Genomic DNA, 17330 nt, shown 5'->3' on the forward strand with positions numbered 1-17330 from the left:
ACGTAGAATAGGCAAGGAATGCGAGATTATTAATACAATCAAAGAGCGCAAACTAGAATATCTTGGCCATGTTATAAGAAATGAACAGAGATATGGCTTGTTGCAACTCATTTTTCAAGGCAAGGTATTTGGAAAGAGATGACCAGGGAGAAGAAGAATATCTTGGCTTCAAAACCTGAGAAAGTGGTTTAATACATCGACAACCGGACTATTCAGAATAGCAGCAAGCAAAGTTAGGATAGCCATGCTGATCGCCAACATCCGGAACGGATAGGCACCTTAAGAAGAAGAAGAGAAGCGAGAAATACAAAAATAAAGAAGAGAACTATAATATAATTTAACTAATTGAAAAACTATCAAGAATCGAACAAGTGAGGAAAACACTCATCATGAAAACATTTTTTGCAAGATCAGACCTTAGTCTGGAGCTCAGAATCCGAATGATAGATGTTATTTGTTTTCTGTCTTGCTATATGGCTGTGAAAATTGGACAAGACTCTGAAACAGAAAAGAGAACAGATGCCTTTAAGATGTATATACACAGACGGATGCTGAAAATTCCATAGGTACAAAAAGTTTCTAACAAGGAGGCACTTTGGCGCATGAACAAACAAAAGAAATTACTAAGAATAATCTAAGAAAGAAAAATAATACAGTACTTATAACAATCACAATATTTGAGAATTTGTGTACAGTCCCTGCTCAATTTATTAGACTCACCCGAGAAAAATCAGTTTTTTTTTAATTTCAAGCACCTTGAAGTATCTTCAAAGTTATACTGAACTGCTAAATGGGTTAAATAACAATAATTACTTAATAATCATGCTACATAATTAAGCTAAAAATGGTAAATTTTTTTATTGAATTGTAAAATCTTGACAGATGGCAATAGAATGGGATAAAAGGGCGCAATGACTCGATTTTTTTCAACTTTAGTTGTTTAGTTAAATTAGTGATTGATGTTCAATTTTCGTAAAATTTGCAGTGGTGAGTGTTAATATTATTCTAACGTTGTTCTATGTGAACGTTAGTTTTTAATTTATTTTAAGATATTAATAGAAATATGTTAATTTCTAGAAGATGAATATTTTCGATTGGAATTTTTTCATATGGGTGATTGTAAAAATCTTTTTGTTGAGTAAATCTCATCTGTTGCTGTTCTTTTAGAAAATATCGCATGTTGTCAAAAAGAAATAGCAAAAAAATGCGGTGTATCTTAATCTTTAGTTCGAAGGTTGAGTCAAAAACCTAAAGGGAAACATCATGTTACATCGATTTGGAGGGGTTGGTATAACAGAAAGATTTCAGTCACTCCGAGAGGGCAAGGATTTTTAATGAATTTGGCTGTAAAACACAAAAGAGTCACCACGGCGATATAAGGAATAAATTGGAAGAAGCAGAGTCAGTATCGCAGTCCACTGTACGCCGAAATTTGTACAGTATGGGATTCAAATGTTATAGACCAGTTAAGAAACCAAAACCATCACCACAAATGCTCTAGAAACGCTTAGTTTCGGCCAATTTGCATAAATATTAGATGGCTATAAAATATTAATGCAAATTGGCCCAAACTAAGCCTTTTTGAGCATTTGTGGTGATAGTTGGTTGTTTAGTTGGTTCCTTAACTGGCCTAAGACATTTGAATCCCATGCTGTACAAATTTCGGCGTACAGTGGACTCCGATGCTGAACACTCTGATTCTTCCAATTCATTCCGTATATCGCTATGGGTGACTCTTCTGTATTTTATAACCACATTCGTTAAAAATTGTTGCCCTCTGGGAGTGACTGAAATCTTTCTGCCATACCAACTCCTCCAAATCGATATATCATGATGTTTCCCTTTAGGTTTTTGACTCAATCTTCGAACTAAAGATTAAGATACACCACATTTTTTTGCTATTTCTTTTTGACAACATGCGATATTTTCTAAAAGAGCAGTAACAGAAAAGATTTGCTCAACAAAAAGATTTTTGCAATCACCCGTATGAAAAAATTCAAATCGAAAATATTCATCTTTTAGAAATTAACATATTTCTTTTAATATATTAAAATAAATTAAAAACTAACGTTCACATAGAACAACATCAGAACAATATTAATACCCACCACTGCAAATTTTACGAAAATTGAACACCAATCACTAACTTCACTAAAAAACTAAAGTTGAAAAAAGTCGAATCATATTGCACCCTTTTATCCCATTATATTGCCATCTCTCAAGTTTTCACAATTAAATCAAAAACTTCCACCATTTTTAACTTAATTATGTAGCACAATTATTAAGTAATTGTTATTTAACCCATTCAGCAGTTTCGTATGACTTTCAACCTACTTTTAAGGTGGTTCAAATGAAAAAACTGATATTTCTAGGGTGAGTCTAATAAATTGAGCAGGGACTGTATATTATTTATATTGGCAAAAAACTACCTACGCGAAGAACAGTTTTTGACTCTTGGTGGTCGAAATATAGCTGTTCTTTTGTGGCATCTTAAACGCAAATAGTCAAGAATAGTGAAATTAAATATTTAATGGGATTTTTTATTACTGCGGAAATTTTTGTAAACCGGTCAAAACATAATATCGTGGAAAATATTTGGATGTGAAATAAATGACTATACTGGGTTATCATCATCATCCAACCAATTTACGTCCACTGCAGGACATAGGTTTCCGATTATTTCCACACTTCACGGTTTTGTGCAGATTGTTGCCAGTTTTTACTAATCCGCCTGATACCGTCTGTCCATAGTGTAGGTGGCCTTCTTCTACTGGGTTTATCTTCTCTTGGTCTCCATTCCTTTAGCTTTCGTGTTCATCTTGAATCCTTCATCCTGGCAACGTGTCCTGCCCCGTTCCATTTGAGCCTGGTGACACGTTCTATAAAATCTGTGATACTGGTTCTTTGTCTGCGATCTTCATTTTTTATCTTATTCCGTAGGGTTAAGCCCAGTATGCATCTTTCCATACGCCTTTTAGACCAGTAAGGATCTGTTTTTAGGTGGATGTGAGAGGTGGCATTCCGATTTTTGCGGATAAAGTTAGGTGATAACTTCGTTAATATTAATTGAATTATGCTCCTTCTCAAATATGCCCGGAATATTAATAAAAAAAAATAAAATATTTAAAAATTTCAAAAAATTTCGTTTTTTTTTCTACTGTTTTTGCTTATAACTTTAAAACGATTCATTTTGGAACAAAGTCGTATAGGAATAAAACAAAGATAATTAAATTTTCTATCAGATGCGATTGGTTAAAAATGTCTCAATTTATCACCCTTGTTGCAAAATAGCAATAAATATAAAATAAGGGGGCAAAACAAGCCTGTCATTATTAAATGATTTTCCATCACTTAGGTTACAATTGGAACCTTCCTAATTCGCTTAGAAAATTTTTGTAATGTACTAAAACCGTACACCAAATTTCATTAAAATTGACTTACTAGATTTTGAATAATATTTTTTGCAATCTAAACTTTTTTTAAAAAATTAAAATTTTTAAAATCTTGCACAACAAAAACTAGAACATACAAAGATTTGTCAATTTTTTTTACATATAAAGAAGCACTCCACCTATCTAATGCACTTTACAGAATTGAAATCGGATTGTTTAAGCAGCCTCAGCAATGTTTTAAAGTTATAAACAATTTTTTGGCTTATAAACAAATTAGTCCTGTGGCCAGGAGGGGGTGCAACGGGCTCCTTTATTTAGATGGACTTACCCAAGTTTTTTTATGTATTTTTTGACCCGTAGAACACGATTTTTTTGGGTAACAGTTGATCCGGATGTCGATAAGATTGTTATAAACAAAGAACTTGAGGAATTACATAACATCGATTTTTCGCAAAATAAAACATTTTTTTGTATTTCTTGGGTAATTCTAAGCAAAAAATGTTCTTACAAGTTTTTCGTAGGATCCATAGTTTTCGAGATAAACGCAGTGGAACTTTCAAAAATGCGAAAAATTGCAATTTTTGAACGCGAATAACTTTTGATTAAAAAATAAAATAGCAATTCTGCTGACAGCACTTGAAAGTTTAAGTCAAATTATACCGGTTTTAATTATTTGCATTGCTAAAAATTAATTTTTCTATTATTAAACAAAGCTATTTGTTTATAAGCCAAAAAATTGTTTATAAGTTTAAAACATTGCTGATGTCCCTTAAATTATCCGATTTTAATTATGTAAAGTGTATTAGATATAGGTAGGGCACCTCTTTATATGTAAAAAAATTAGACAACTTCTAAATGGTCTACTTTTTGTTCAGAAAGATTTTAAAAAATTTGAACTTTTTTAAAAACATTTAGATTACAAATTTATTATGCAAAATCTATTAGGTCGATTTTAATGAAATTTGGTACACGGTTTAAGTATATTACAAAGAATTTCCTAAGCGAATTACTAAGGTTCTAAGTGCCACCAAAGTGGTTAAAAACATTGAATAACAACAGGCGTATTTTGCCCCCTTATTTTGTATTTATTGCTATATTGCAGAAAAGGTAATACGTTAAGACATTTTTGACCAGTCGTATATCATACAAAATTCAGTTATCTTTATTTTATTTCTCTACGACTTTGTTCCAAAACGAATCGTTTTAAAGTTATAAGCAAAGAAAGCAGAAAAAAATCGACGTTTTTCGAAATTTTTAAATATTTTAATTTTTTTATTAATGTTCCGGGCATATTTGAGAAGGAGCATAAGTCAATTATTATTACTGAAGGTGTCACCTAACTTAATCTGCAAAAATCTGAATGCCACCTTTCACATCCAAAAATAGACGTTTATTCACAGATCCTTACTGGTCTATTTGAGCAACCTGCATTTTCGACGCTGTTGCCTTGGTTAGAGTCAGTGTCTCTGCTCCATATGTCATTACCGGTGGCACACATTGATCAAACACTTGTCTTTTTAAACAAATCGGTATACTCCTCCCAAATATGTCTCGTATCTTCGTTTTATTTCGCATATTTGGTTATCTCTGCCAATTCTAATTTCATGACCTAAGTAAATGTACTTTTCCACTAGTTCTATTTTTTGTTCACGTATAATCAGCTATCTGCTTGAAACCAGATTGATTAGTCATAAATTTAGTTTTAGTAAAGTTCATTTTTAGGCCTATTTTCAAGCAGATAGCGTCGAACTCATTTAGCATTTCCTTTACTTCTCCTAGGTCATCAGTAGAGACCGGATTATATGTTCCTGTTTTGACTGAAATATGTGCATAGATATGTCTGAAATATGAGTAAAATATGTTGAAAATATTCCCTAAAAGTTTAAAATATGTTCCAAATATGTGGAATATGTGAAAAGCATTTTAAAGTAACAAGAAAATATGTATTAAAAAATATATAAAAGTTTTATTAAATAACGATAAGTACCTACATATATTGACAAAATGAACATACATAATATACCAATGTATACCTATCTAGTACCTATTACTATTACTTACGTTTCTACATTTTATTCCTTCTTGTAAAAACAATTCACAATCAAATGTTTTTCAATATTTTCAATAGAAAAAATATGTCGCCTATCCGTTAGTAGTAATTTGTATGTTGAAAAGCTTTGTTCAACATCAACTGGTGTGATTGGTGCAAATTTTAAAACATTAACAATCTCCGCATTTAAATTGGTGTTCAAAATCAAAATCGCCACAAAGAGTTTGGTTTGAATAACTATTTTTCTGTAAAGTTTCAATACATTTTTTATTTATTGATTGTCCAATTTTTCCAGAAACTTTCTCCACGTTTTCCTTAAATTTCTGAATTAAATTAAGAGACTTTTGTAGTGGACGCGATTCAGTTTCAAGATTGAGGATGGTTTTATAAACAAATTCATAATTCGATTTAATAAAACAAAGCTCATTGTGCAGTGACTTGTTTGCTAAAATTGATTTGCATTTTGAAATCGCACCAATATTTGTTTCTTCAAAACTTAAAATTAGTTATAAAAATGTATACCATTTTTATTCAGCTGCAATGCGAAGCCAAAACTGTCTTAATTTTTACTTAGTTTAGAGAGCGCAACCAGCACTCTTATCGACGATTTCACCTCTTATTAGAGGCTCTTCGGAGAATGCATAGGCTGCTATCTCTACTCCAGGTAAAAATTTTCGATATTTATTAGTCCCCCCGTTGCAACTGACGTGAATACATTTTTATTTTATATTCACTACTATAAAATATATATATAATTGTTATTTATAGTTTGCATAATTTCTTTAATTATGTCCACATAAACATCAGTAACGTAATTTTTTCTTAAAGTACTTTCGTCGGTTATAGTATGTTTGCAATATGTTTGCAAAATGTTTTAAAACACGGATTTTGTAATTTATTAAGTGGAATATTAGCAGCAAGCAAAGCTTTGGTTAAATCGGAATTGAATACTTGTTGTTCACCCTGACTTTTTGTAGATGAAGATGTTGCCATTAGTGCCTGACCTAAAGACATTTGCACCAAATTTGACTGTTTCATTTTTTGCCATCTTCCTTTATGAAGTCAGTTGAAAGATATTAATTGGGATTTTTTCTCACATGGAATCTACAAAAGAAAACCATATAATGAAAACTTTATCCGCCACAAAATATGATTCTTACTGTAGATAAATAAGGTTTTTAACCTTAATATAAATTCAGCATCTTATTCATTGACAATAAAAATAATATGTGCCCCATAAACTATAGCAATTTAAATAGCTTGTTTAATCGAATGTGCAAAATAAATAACAAATAAAATTGTAAAATTATCATTATCAACTTACTATTTTAGCACATGCTTTGCAGAACACTTTTTCTTCGTTCAAAACTAATTCTGGAACGGTTTTGATCCAAAAGGCCACCAAAAAGTTTTTCACTTTAGGCATTTTTAAGAATCACTCGATAATACAACTAGCACCTCATTTTTGTTGTATGTTTCTGAATAATGACAATTTTTGAATGGGAAATATTTCTTGAAGCTTGAATAACCGGCATAACATAAATTATTATAAATCACAGTCGTAAAATAAATGGAACTATAATACGCATTGCCTGCGTCTGCGACGATTCTTGTGACATCAATAAAAATTTCGCTAAAATTTGTTAAAAATATGCCAAAATATGTCAAACAGTCGAAAATATGTTCAAACCATCCATATATGTTAAAATAACGAAAATATTCTAAATATGTAAAATTAAATTAATGTCAAACGCCTTTAATTATCATAATTCGTCTACATCCTGAAGCGTTTGACTGTATCTTTGGTGGTTATCGAAAAAACATATAATCCGGTCTTTAGTCATCAGCTATAAGGATTATGTCATCTGCAAAACGAAGATGATTTAACTTTTCTCCATCTATTGTGATCCCTTTATTGTCCCAGTTGAGCATCTTAAAGGCATATTCAAGAACAGTTATGAATAGTTTTGGCGAGAGTGTGTCGTCTTGTCTTACGCCGCCTTGTATGCTTATTTGGTTGGTTTCATCATGTATCTTAACACTCATTGTTATATGTATGTCTCTTTATAAATGTTATAGATGAATGTACTATAACGATAGTTAATACGACATCCACTTAGAGCAGGGGTTCCCAAACTTTTTTGTACCACGCCCCCTTTTTTTGAAATGAGAGCGTCTGGTGTCCCCCCCCCTTTACAATAAATTGTATGCGCCTAAATAGGAATAAAACAAAACATTTATTTATTCTGCCTTAAGATACAACAATATCATAAAATACAAAAATTATTAATAAAATAAAAATATGTAGATTAGGTTGGTTAGTGAGATCGATGTGTTTGCGTTTTATTTACTAGTATGCCTATTCGGGGCTGAGTTTTAGTAAGTACACACCACAAGTCACTACCAACATCAAGTTTATTCCGATACTTTGTTTTAATTGCCACAAGTGTTGAAAATCGCACAGTTACTTGAAAAAGGCAAATATAAATGAGCATGATGAGCCCCCATGATACACTAAGATACACTTTGAAATATTTTAACCAAAATGAATAATTTGTCAATTATAACAAATTATTTGGCAGAGGAATCATGCAAAAAATCATTTGGATTTATTTGCAAAGCATCTTCTTGAAGTGATTCAGCAGGGAGTCTATGTTGACATGGAATGGATCAGTTGACATTCTGTAAATAAAATTGTCACAAGTGTTTGGGAAGTATTTCTGGAACTCTTCAATTAGGCTCTTCAAATGGTTTGATATTTGGATTTTCAAATTTGATCCTTCATAAATGTCCTTGAAGCGTGTTTCTTCTAAGATTGGCTCTACTTTAGAAAAAATTGAATAATTTCAGGGGTTTTCTGATATTTTACGCCCCAAAGTTGAGTAACTAAGCCTCCATCACAATGAGTAACTACCATATTTGAGTCTCCACCCTGCAGTTTTAGGTTAAGGCTGTTCAACGAGTCAAGGATGTCTGACAAATAAGCCAATATTACTTTTGATCAATGTTTTTTGAAGGCCATGTTTAGCTCATTTTGCTTTTGATGGACCAAGGTGATTACTTCATCTCAAAGGTCAAATAATCTTGCCATGTTTCCTTTTGAGAGCCATCGTACTTCTGTATGAAGTAGCAGTGTTTTGTGATTTTCTAAATCTTCACAAAGAGTTTTAAACAGTCGAGTATTCAACGCACTGTTTTTTTTATGTACTTCACTACTTTAATACACAACTTTAAGACAGCCATAAGTTCATTTGGAGGGTTTTTGCTGCCAAGGCTTGTCGATGTATAAAACAATGTATCCCAATCACATCAGCATTTTTCTCTATTACTAATTGCAAATAGCCTGAGCGAAAACCAAGCATTGAAGGTGCGCCATCTGTACATAAACTGATCAGTTTTTGCAAAGAGAGTTCATGTTTGTCAAAAACCTCTCACACTGCTTTCATAACATTAATAGCGTTTGTCGTGGTCTCCAGTCTCCAACTCTGTAGAAAAGAGTAGCTCGTCTTTCATTCTTTCGTTTTGAATATACCAAACATAAACAATTAACTTAGAACATTGTGCTATGTCAGTACTCTCGTCTAGCTGAATAGCAAAAAATGGCGATCATTTTACTGCATCAACTACCTGGTTTTGTATGTCTTCGGTCATATCATCAATGCGGCTTTTCACAGTGTTGTCAAAAAGAGGTATTTGAGATAACTTTTGCTTACTCTGCGTTACCAGACACAGTCTAATAAGCGGTTAATTTTGAATTTTAGAAAAATAACTAAATTTAATTTAATGTTCAACTTGCCTCGCGACCCCCCTGATATGTCCTCATGCCCCCCAGGGGGGCGCGCCCCCCCAGTTTGGGAACCCCTGACTTAGAGCTTCTAAAATGCTACCCAGCTCTTTCGTGTCAAAGGCTTTATAAAAATCCACGAATGCTAGGACAAGAGGCTTATTATATTCTATTGACTTTTCAATTAGTAAGTTTACTGCCTGCAGATGGTCGTGTGTTCCAAAGTTTGTGCGAAGTCCAACTTGTTCTTTTGGCTGGTAAAATGTAGCTTTTTTGTGAAACACCCACTATACTGGGTGTTTCACAAAATTTAGCAAGATAAGGAGAAAATAAATATACTGTAACGTGGAGGCTATTTCACACGTTACAAGGTATTCACAAATCTGGACAAGGCCATTTAAACTTTATATCAAGTCGTCATGAATTTAAAAAAGTAAACATCGGGTCCATCCAAATATTCAACAATATTTAAACTGTTTGTTGATCTTTTAAAAATAATCTTCTACGTTTTACTTCCAGTGTTTTCCAAGGGTCAGTGTCAAACCCAGCAGTATCGCTTCCTAGCCAAGAACGGCGGATACGTATGGTTAGTAACTCAAGCTACATTGATCCATGACAAGAACCAGAAACCTCAGAGCGTAGTGTGTGTTAACCACGTGATTAGGTGAGTACCTAAACTTTTTAAGCTTTATTTTTTCGACAATGCTTTGTTGTTCCAAGTGATCAAGATTTTTACCGCGGTGTGCTAATATTCTATATATTAATTATATCGTGTTATACTAGAAATATTACTGAGTAATTAAAAGGACGTAATATGGACTGGCGTGATTCTCATTTGATACATTAAGAGATATTTTTATTGAAAAATTATTCTATTGGATATAGAAATTGAGTCAATACTCGCAATCTTAAAGTATGTATTTATTAGTTGTTACAAATTATGGGGCAACCGGGTTCGAGGCGTACATTATTTGCCTCATCATCAGGTCCAGTACATAGTCTTCCACAATTATAAACTACAACTGCAAAACTACTACAACTGTTACTGATATCTTGTAGTTTGTAATTGTGCAAGACTGTATGTACTGGATGTGATGATGAGCAAATAATGTAAGCCTCGAAACCGGTTGCCCCATAATTTGTAACAACTAATAAATACATACTTTAAGATTGCGAGTATTGACTCAATTTCTATATCCAATAGTATAATGGACTCGCATTGGCAACCCTTTCATCATTTGAAAATTATTCTTATTCTTTTTACACACTAAGAAATTAACGCATCACCTTAAAAATAGGCCATTTTTGATTTCACAAATTTCCTAAACCTGCTGTCCGATTTGAGTGATTTTTAATGTGATATATTCTTTAACAATATCGCTGTAATAAAATTGTTGCTAGACAGGTAAATTGTCACTGTTTAAACTGTGTTTGTCACAATTAAACTGTGTTTTTTCTCAAAGTTCACCACACCCTGTGGAATATTCTAGCATTTTTATAGGATACTGAAATTAAAACCCAACTATAGCCTCAGGTTTTCTTAACATTCTGTTTTTTGATTCATTCGCTTATGTTGGATAATAAAAAAGTTAGGTACTTTAACAACTAGCCATGTTCTTTATAAATACGGGGTGTTTCTAAATAAATGCGGCAAACTTTAAGGGGTAATTCTGCATGAAAAAATAATGACAGTTTTCTTTATAAACATATGTCCGCAAATGCTTCGTTTTCGCGATACGGGATGTTGAAATTTTTCTTAGAAACTGACCAATTAACGCACCACCTTAAAATAGGCCATTTTTGATGTCTCGAATTTCCTAAACCTGCTGTCCGATTTAAGTGATTTTTTAATATGTTATAGCCTTATTCTTAAACAATTTCGCTGAAATAAAATTGTTGCTAGACAGGTAAATTGTCACTATTTAAACTGTGTTTGTCACAATTAAACTGTGTTTTTTCTCAAAGTTCACCACATCCTGTGGAATATTCTAGCATTTATAAGATACTGAAATTAAAACCCAACTATAGCCTCAGGTTTTCTTAACACTCTGTTTTTTATGTTAGATAATAAAAAAGTTATGGCTTTTAACTTAAAACTTAAAAGTTAAGGCTGGTTAAGCCTTAGGTTTATTATATTCCAGTGCTTTATATTATTATTAATAACAAATTACACTAAATATTAACATTTGGTGTGTCGAGTACTTAGTAGCATAATACATATTATGGTAGGGGAGCAGCATATGGGGAGAAACCTGGTACCCTGCAGATGTACCTCTACCATATATTGGCTCTTAACACAGGGAAGTTCGTTAAGAGGGGCCCGGAAAAAAATATCTATGCTTAAAAATACTCGAAATTGTCAGATTAAGATAAGGTAAGTTAAGTACATGCAAAAGAGTGTATATTTCAAAAATCTGACGATTTGAGCCAGGCGTAAGAAAGTGGGTGAGTCCCAAAGTTTCACAAGAAAAAAGCAAATATTTCGGGAAATGAATGACAGATCGAAAAACTAAAAAATATGGGCTCAATATTTTTTTAAAATCTATCGAATGATACCAAACACGACTTCCCACGGAGAGGGGTGGGGAGTAAATTTAATATTTTAAATACGAATCCCGCGATATTTCGCGAAATGAACATCAGATCGAAAAACTGTAAAATACACTTATTTAATATTTTTGTAAAATCTATCGAATGACACCAAACACGACCCCCCTCGGAGGTGGGGTGGGGGGGTTACTTGAAAATCTTAGATAGGAGCCCCCAATTTTTTATTGCAGATTTGGATTCCTTACGAAAAAATAAGTAACTTTTATTCGAAACATTTTTTCGAATTATGCATAGATGGCGTTATAATCGGAAAAAACGATTGTTGGAAATTGAAAATTAAATTAAAAAATCGCAAGCGCCCACTAAAATGGAAAAGGTTACTTAACTTTTTTTGCTTTTAGGACCTACTCTTCACAACCCAGTAGGTCCCCAAAGCGCTCGAGTGACTGCACATTTAGCATACTTTGCTCCCCTACCATTAAAATTATATCAAATTGCTATTTTAATTTATTTGGGGGTTTATTCCCATTAAATATAGTAGATAACACATAAATGTCATAAGCAGATAATTTCAGAACCATATTAAAATTGTATCATGTTGTTGAATGGTCCTACATATTTCGATTAGGCATATACCCAAAGATAAAAGGTCTTAGCAAGGAGAGGTCGCAATTTATTGCCTAGAAGGACCGGAAAGCACTCGTACATAAATTACGAATCTGTCGGTCAGGGAACATATCATTGTAGCTGTTAGTCACTAGGGTCTCATTTCAAACACGAGAACTAGAACTGGCCTGGATGTTCTATTTTGAGATAAAGGATTTTTTTACTATTGAACGTATGTTAATAAAGTCAGTAGACTTATTTGTTTTAATGGATCTTTCAACAAATGTTTCAAATAGTTTTAATACGTATTTTTAGCTTCGAAATATAATGAGCATTCTTAAATAAACGAAAAATGTTTTTTTTTTGTGTAAATAGAAGACTGATGAACTGAACTGTAGAATTGGCTGTTATATTCGACTCGATGGAAATTTATATTAAGTAGGTGATAATTAAACAAGCACTGTTTTTTATTTCCAATCAGTTTTTTTGTAATGTTGACATGATGTATTCTACTCCAGGGCAATAAGCTAGAAATAGACCATGTTCGGGACAGTCAAAGATCCAGGTAGCTGACTACTTTTTTAGTTATTGTAGATCTATAGGAAGAAAACCTACCTGTTTCCTGCCTAGAGTTCGCGTCCGTTTTTTAATTATTAACAATTTAGTGCAAAAATCGCGATTTTTTCGATTTTTTGCACCCCATTCAAAAGCTAAATAGTTGACATAAAATTACAAAATTTAATTTTTTGGAACATTAAAAAAACTTCAAAATGCCGATTTTTGAAAGTTAAAAAGTTAATTTGTTGCTACGCAAACTGCAAAATAAGTGAAAATCGTCATTTGTTAATAACTTTTACTAAAAGTACCTTAGAACTTTAGTGTTTCACCCAATGTTGGATATTGGGGTACTTAACAAACCCTCAAAATTTGAGACCGATCCATTAATTAGTTTAAGAGTTATTCTAATTGTTTATCCCAGAGACCTTTATTTTGCAACAACATAAGACAGAAAATGATGAAGATAGGGCAATTCTGCGTATGCCAAATGAAAGTAGAAAACTGATGCTATCAAAATGTATCTACTAAAAAAAGATAAAAAATTATCTAATATAGTCAAAAATCCTAGCGCCAAATTTGTGAAATTTTGTAGTTTATAAACATTTAGAATAACTTTAAAAATATTGTCCGTAGAAAAAATTATTTTACATATTAGAAAAGCTGGTATTTTACCAAAATGTAGTTCAATTGGTGACTAGTCGTGGTAAGTGAAGGGGGAGCTGGGAGTCGACAAATGCACGAGTTCAAAAACTAAAAAAGGCAACTTAAAACTACATACCATCATTTTCTATATCTCGGGATCTACTGAATATATTTTGATCGTTCTTTTTTTAATTTGCATGTAATTTTTCTGCACATTACAAATATGCAATTTGTCTAGACATTTATTAATTAATAAACAGTCTAATTTGTTTAAACAATTTTTGAAAAAATAATTTTTCCCAAAAATCTATGATTTTAATCATACTATCGTTAATAATCATAGAAAAAGTTAAGGTATACTTTAATAAATAAATTATCTTCAATAAATAATTATCTAATAAAAATCATTTATTTATTAAAGTGTACTTTAACCTTTTCTATGATCATTAATGATACTATGATTAAAAATAATAAATTTATAAACAAATTGCATACATATTTGTAATGTACGTAGAAATTACATACAAATTATAAAAAGAAAGATCAAAATCCATTGAGTTGATCGGGAGATACAGAAAAGTATATTCGTTTGAAATTGCTTTTTCGTTTTTCGGTATTTTAAGTTGGTGGATTTGTAGGTTCCCCCTAGTAATCGTTTGAACTACATTTTTGAAAAATCGTAGAGGCTGCTGTGAAGGTACAATGTTTGTGCAAATTTTTTAATAAAAAGTACAAATCCTATTCTCTAAAATGGCATTAATGAGATTCCTTAATTATTATAAACAAATTAGCTGTGAATTAAAAAAAAAACATATGGCTAACTTTGTCCCAAATGAACCCAGGCTAAATTTTTTTATTTGAAAATTCGTGTTAAAATACTATCTTTTCGAATATATAAAAAGATTGTTTCTACGGACAACAATTTTTAAGTTATTCTAAATGTTTATAAACTACAAAATTTCAAAAATGTGGCATTAGGCTTTTTGACTATATTAATTATTTTTTTTATCTTTTTTTAATCCATTTTGATACTATCACTCTTCTACTTTTATTTGGCATACTCAGAATTGCCCCATCTTCACTATTTTCTGTCTTATCTTATTGCAAAATAAAGGTCTCTGGGATAAACAAATAGAATAACTCTTAAACTAATTAATGTATCGGTCTCAAATTTTGAAGGTTTGTTAAGTACGCCAATACCCAACTTTGGGTGAAACAATAAAGGTCTAAGGTAGTTTTAGTAAAAGTTATTAACAAATACCGATTTTCACTTATTTTGCAGTTTGCGTAGCAACAAATTAACTTTTTAACTTTCAAAAATCGGCATTTTAAAGGTTTTTCAATGTTCTAAAAAACTGAATTTTGTAATTCTATGTCAACTATTTAGCTTTTGAATGAAGTGCAAAAAATCGAAAAAATTGCGATTTTTGCACTAAATTGTTAATAATTAAAAAACGGACGCGAACTCTAGGCAGGAAACAGGTAGGTTTTCTTCCTATAGATCTACAATAACTAAAAAAGTAGTCAGCTACCTGGATCTTTGAGTGTCCCGAGAAAATCCTTATTACTATGGACTATTCCGCTAAACATGAGCTTCTTCAGAAGGACGATTTCCGTTGCTTCTATTTTTTACTAATGCAGACTAAATCATTCAAATTTAGTTCGAATAACGTCATTTAGCCTTACTCTGTTAAAGGCTTTTTCTAAGTAAATCAAGCAAAGAAACGACAGTTGATTGTATTGTGGTGCCTATTCTGTGATTTCTCTTATAACAAATACGCATCTGTACATTATCTTGTACTTCGGAAGCTTTGTCGGACTCTGACCTCTCCCAGCATCCGTCTCTAAGTGGTCCAAGTCAGTCTCGATCCCTGGCTGTTCTCCTCCAATTATCCACCTCAAATATCTCTTTATTATGCACGTTTTATATTTTTATTTTTTAAATGTTTATGGAGACCGTGAACAGTTCTGTTTGCTATTGCTATGCTTCTTTTTATTTCATCGCTTGTCGTGTTTATTGTGTTTACTAGCGATCCAAGATATGTGAATTCCTTGACTTGCTCAAAGGTGTGATTGTTAATTTGAATTCTGTGTTGGATATTTCGGGAGTTTTTAGAAATCAACATATATTTGGTTTTTTCCTCGTTTACCACAAGTCCTAATTCACTTGCCGCGTCCGCAAGCCTTGTAAAACACTGCACCATGTCTCTCAAACTTCTGCCTACTATAACTATATCGTCAGCGAATGCGAGAATTAGAACTATAATTAATATTACCAATTCTATTCTGGATCTGCCTTCATTAGTATTTCTATTTAATATTGATAGGTTAGCGACTCATAAACGTAATCGGGAATAAATAATATTCATTTCTGATATATAGAAACCAGTAAAACAATCATTATGGATGATAGATTTATGTGCCTGAAATTTCATCATAACTGAGCATTAGAATACATATAAATCGTTTGCACTTGAATATGAAATATATCCGAACATTTAGTGCTATAAAATATTTTTATTAGAAATTTTTACAACTACTGTTAAAAATAGTAGTAATAAACAGCATTGAAATAAATAAGATACAGTACATCTTTTATATTATTGTTTACGTAGTCCAAAGACGACATGGCAGCAGTGTAGTTTTTTCTTCATAGTTTGGCTTTTATCTAAACTGTCAGCGAAAAGCTTATATTGTGAGAAGCCTATATTTTTCAATTTATGGTCATCCTAGAGGATAATCAGAGACACACGACACTAACTCATCTATAATTATACGTAATACATAGTAGATAAACACATAATTCCTAAATACCAAAAATAGCATTTAATTTAAACTTAACTACTTGTAAGTCGTGAAATTACTACGCTCAGATTTTTCAACTCAGAAACATGGCTTTTTGCCTACAAGATCGAAGCCAAATAAGCCACCTGTCTAATTAGTATAACAAAGCCCCAATTAATAAATATCCACATTTTAAATAATAACCTTATTTTTAAAATGATCTTTTTTTGAAAACGATTTCTGCAAATATTGTAGTGTTTTTATATAATATGTTTCAGAACATTTTGATTATGTGTTTATAGTGGTATGTTTCATGTGTATAAAAATTGAATGACGTCCCTTACTTTTACCCTTCGAAATAGACTTTGGTTATAAATATTTTGTGGGTCTCGGTAGTCCTTCTACTTTGATTTTAGTTTATGCTGGTGCTACTCTCTTGGGTTTTTTGGATTTTATGTCTATTCATATTTTACATACTAGGAGTCAGTGATCCTTTTTTATACATACACTAATGCCTGGTTGCACCAACAGATCTTAAGCTCCAGATTAGCTAAGCTCTACTTATAGATAGGGCCTCCTTGAGTATCACTTACGTTGCACCATAATTTTAGATTCTTACCTTATTATCAATTATATCTATTATTATATTATGGTATTCTTATTGTAATATATTAGAATTATATTAAATTAATTCTTATGATATTCTCGACTTAAGCTTAAGATCTGTTGGTGCAACCGGGCATAAGTTATACATATTCTGGTATTATCATATTAATTGATAGTGATATGTTTTCTTTTATTAAAAAACGAAAATTTAAATAAAAAATTTATTCTATAATTGTGGTTCATTCCCATTAACATAGTTGATAAAAATATAAAATAATCTACTTGTCAATTACGCAAGTACCTGCATTGTAAACATCATAAATATTTCAATTCTGTATTCATGGGGTGCTGCTCAAAC

General features: G+C 31.7%; 1 protein-coding gene across 4 annotated transcripts in view; it reads left to right on the forward strand.

Annotated features, from left to right (window-relative positions):
* Positions 1–17330, forward strand: part of LOC114349416 (hypoxia-inducible factor 1-alpha) — a 356521-nt gene that overhangs the window by 162646 nt on the left and 176545 nt on the right. For all 4 annotated transcript variants that reach the window (XM_028299786.2, XM_028299789.2, XM_028299787.2 and 1 more), the window contains exon 7: positions 9746–9890. In XM_028299786.2, coding sequence (XP_028155587.1) covers positions 9746–9890 — 145 coding nt within the window. The remainder of the gene's footprint in view (positions 1–9745; positions 9891–17330) is intronic.

This window comes from Diabrotica virgifera, chromosome 1, assembly GCF_917563875.1.
Source record: "Diabrotica virgifera virgifera chromosome 1, PGI_DIABVI_V3a".
Lineage (NCBI taxonomy): Eukaryota > Metazoa > Arthropoda > Insecta > Coleoptera > Chrysomelidae > Diabrotica > Diabrotica virgifera.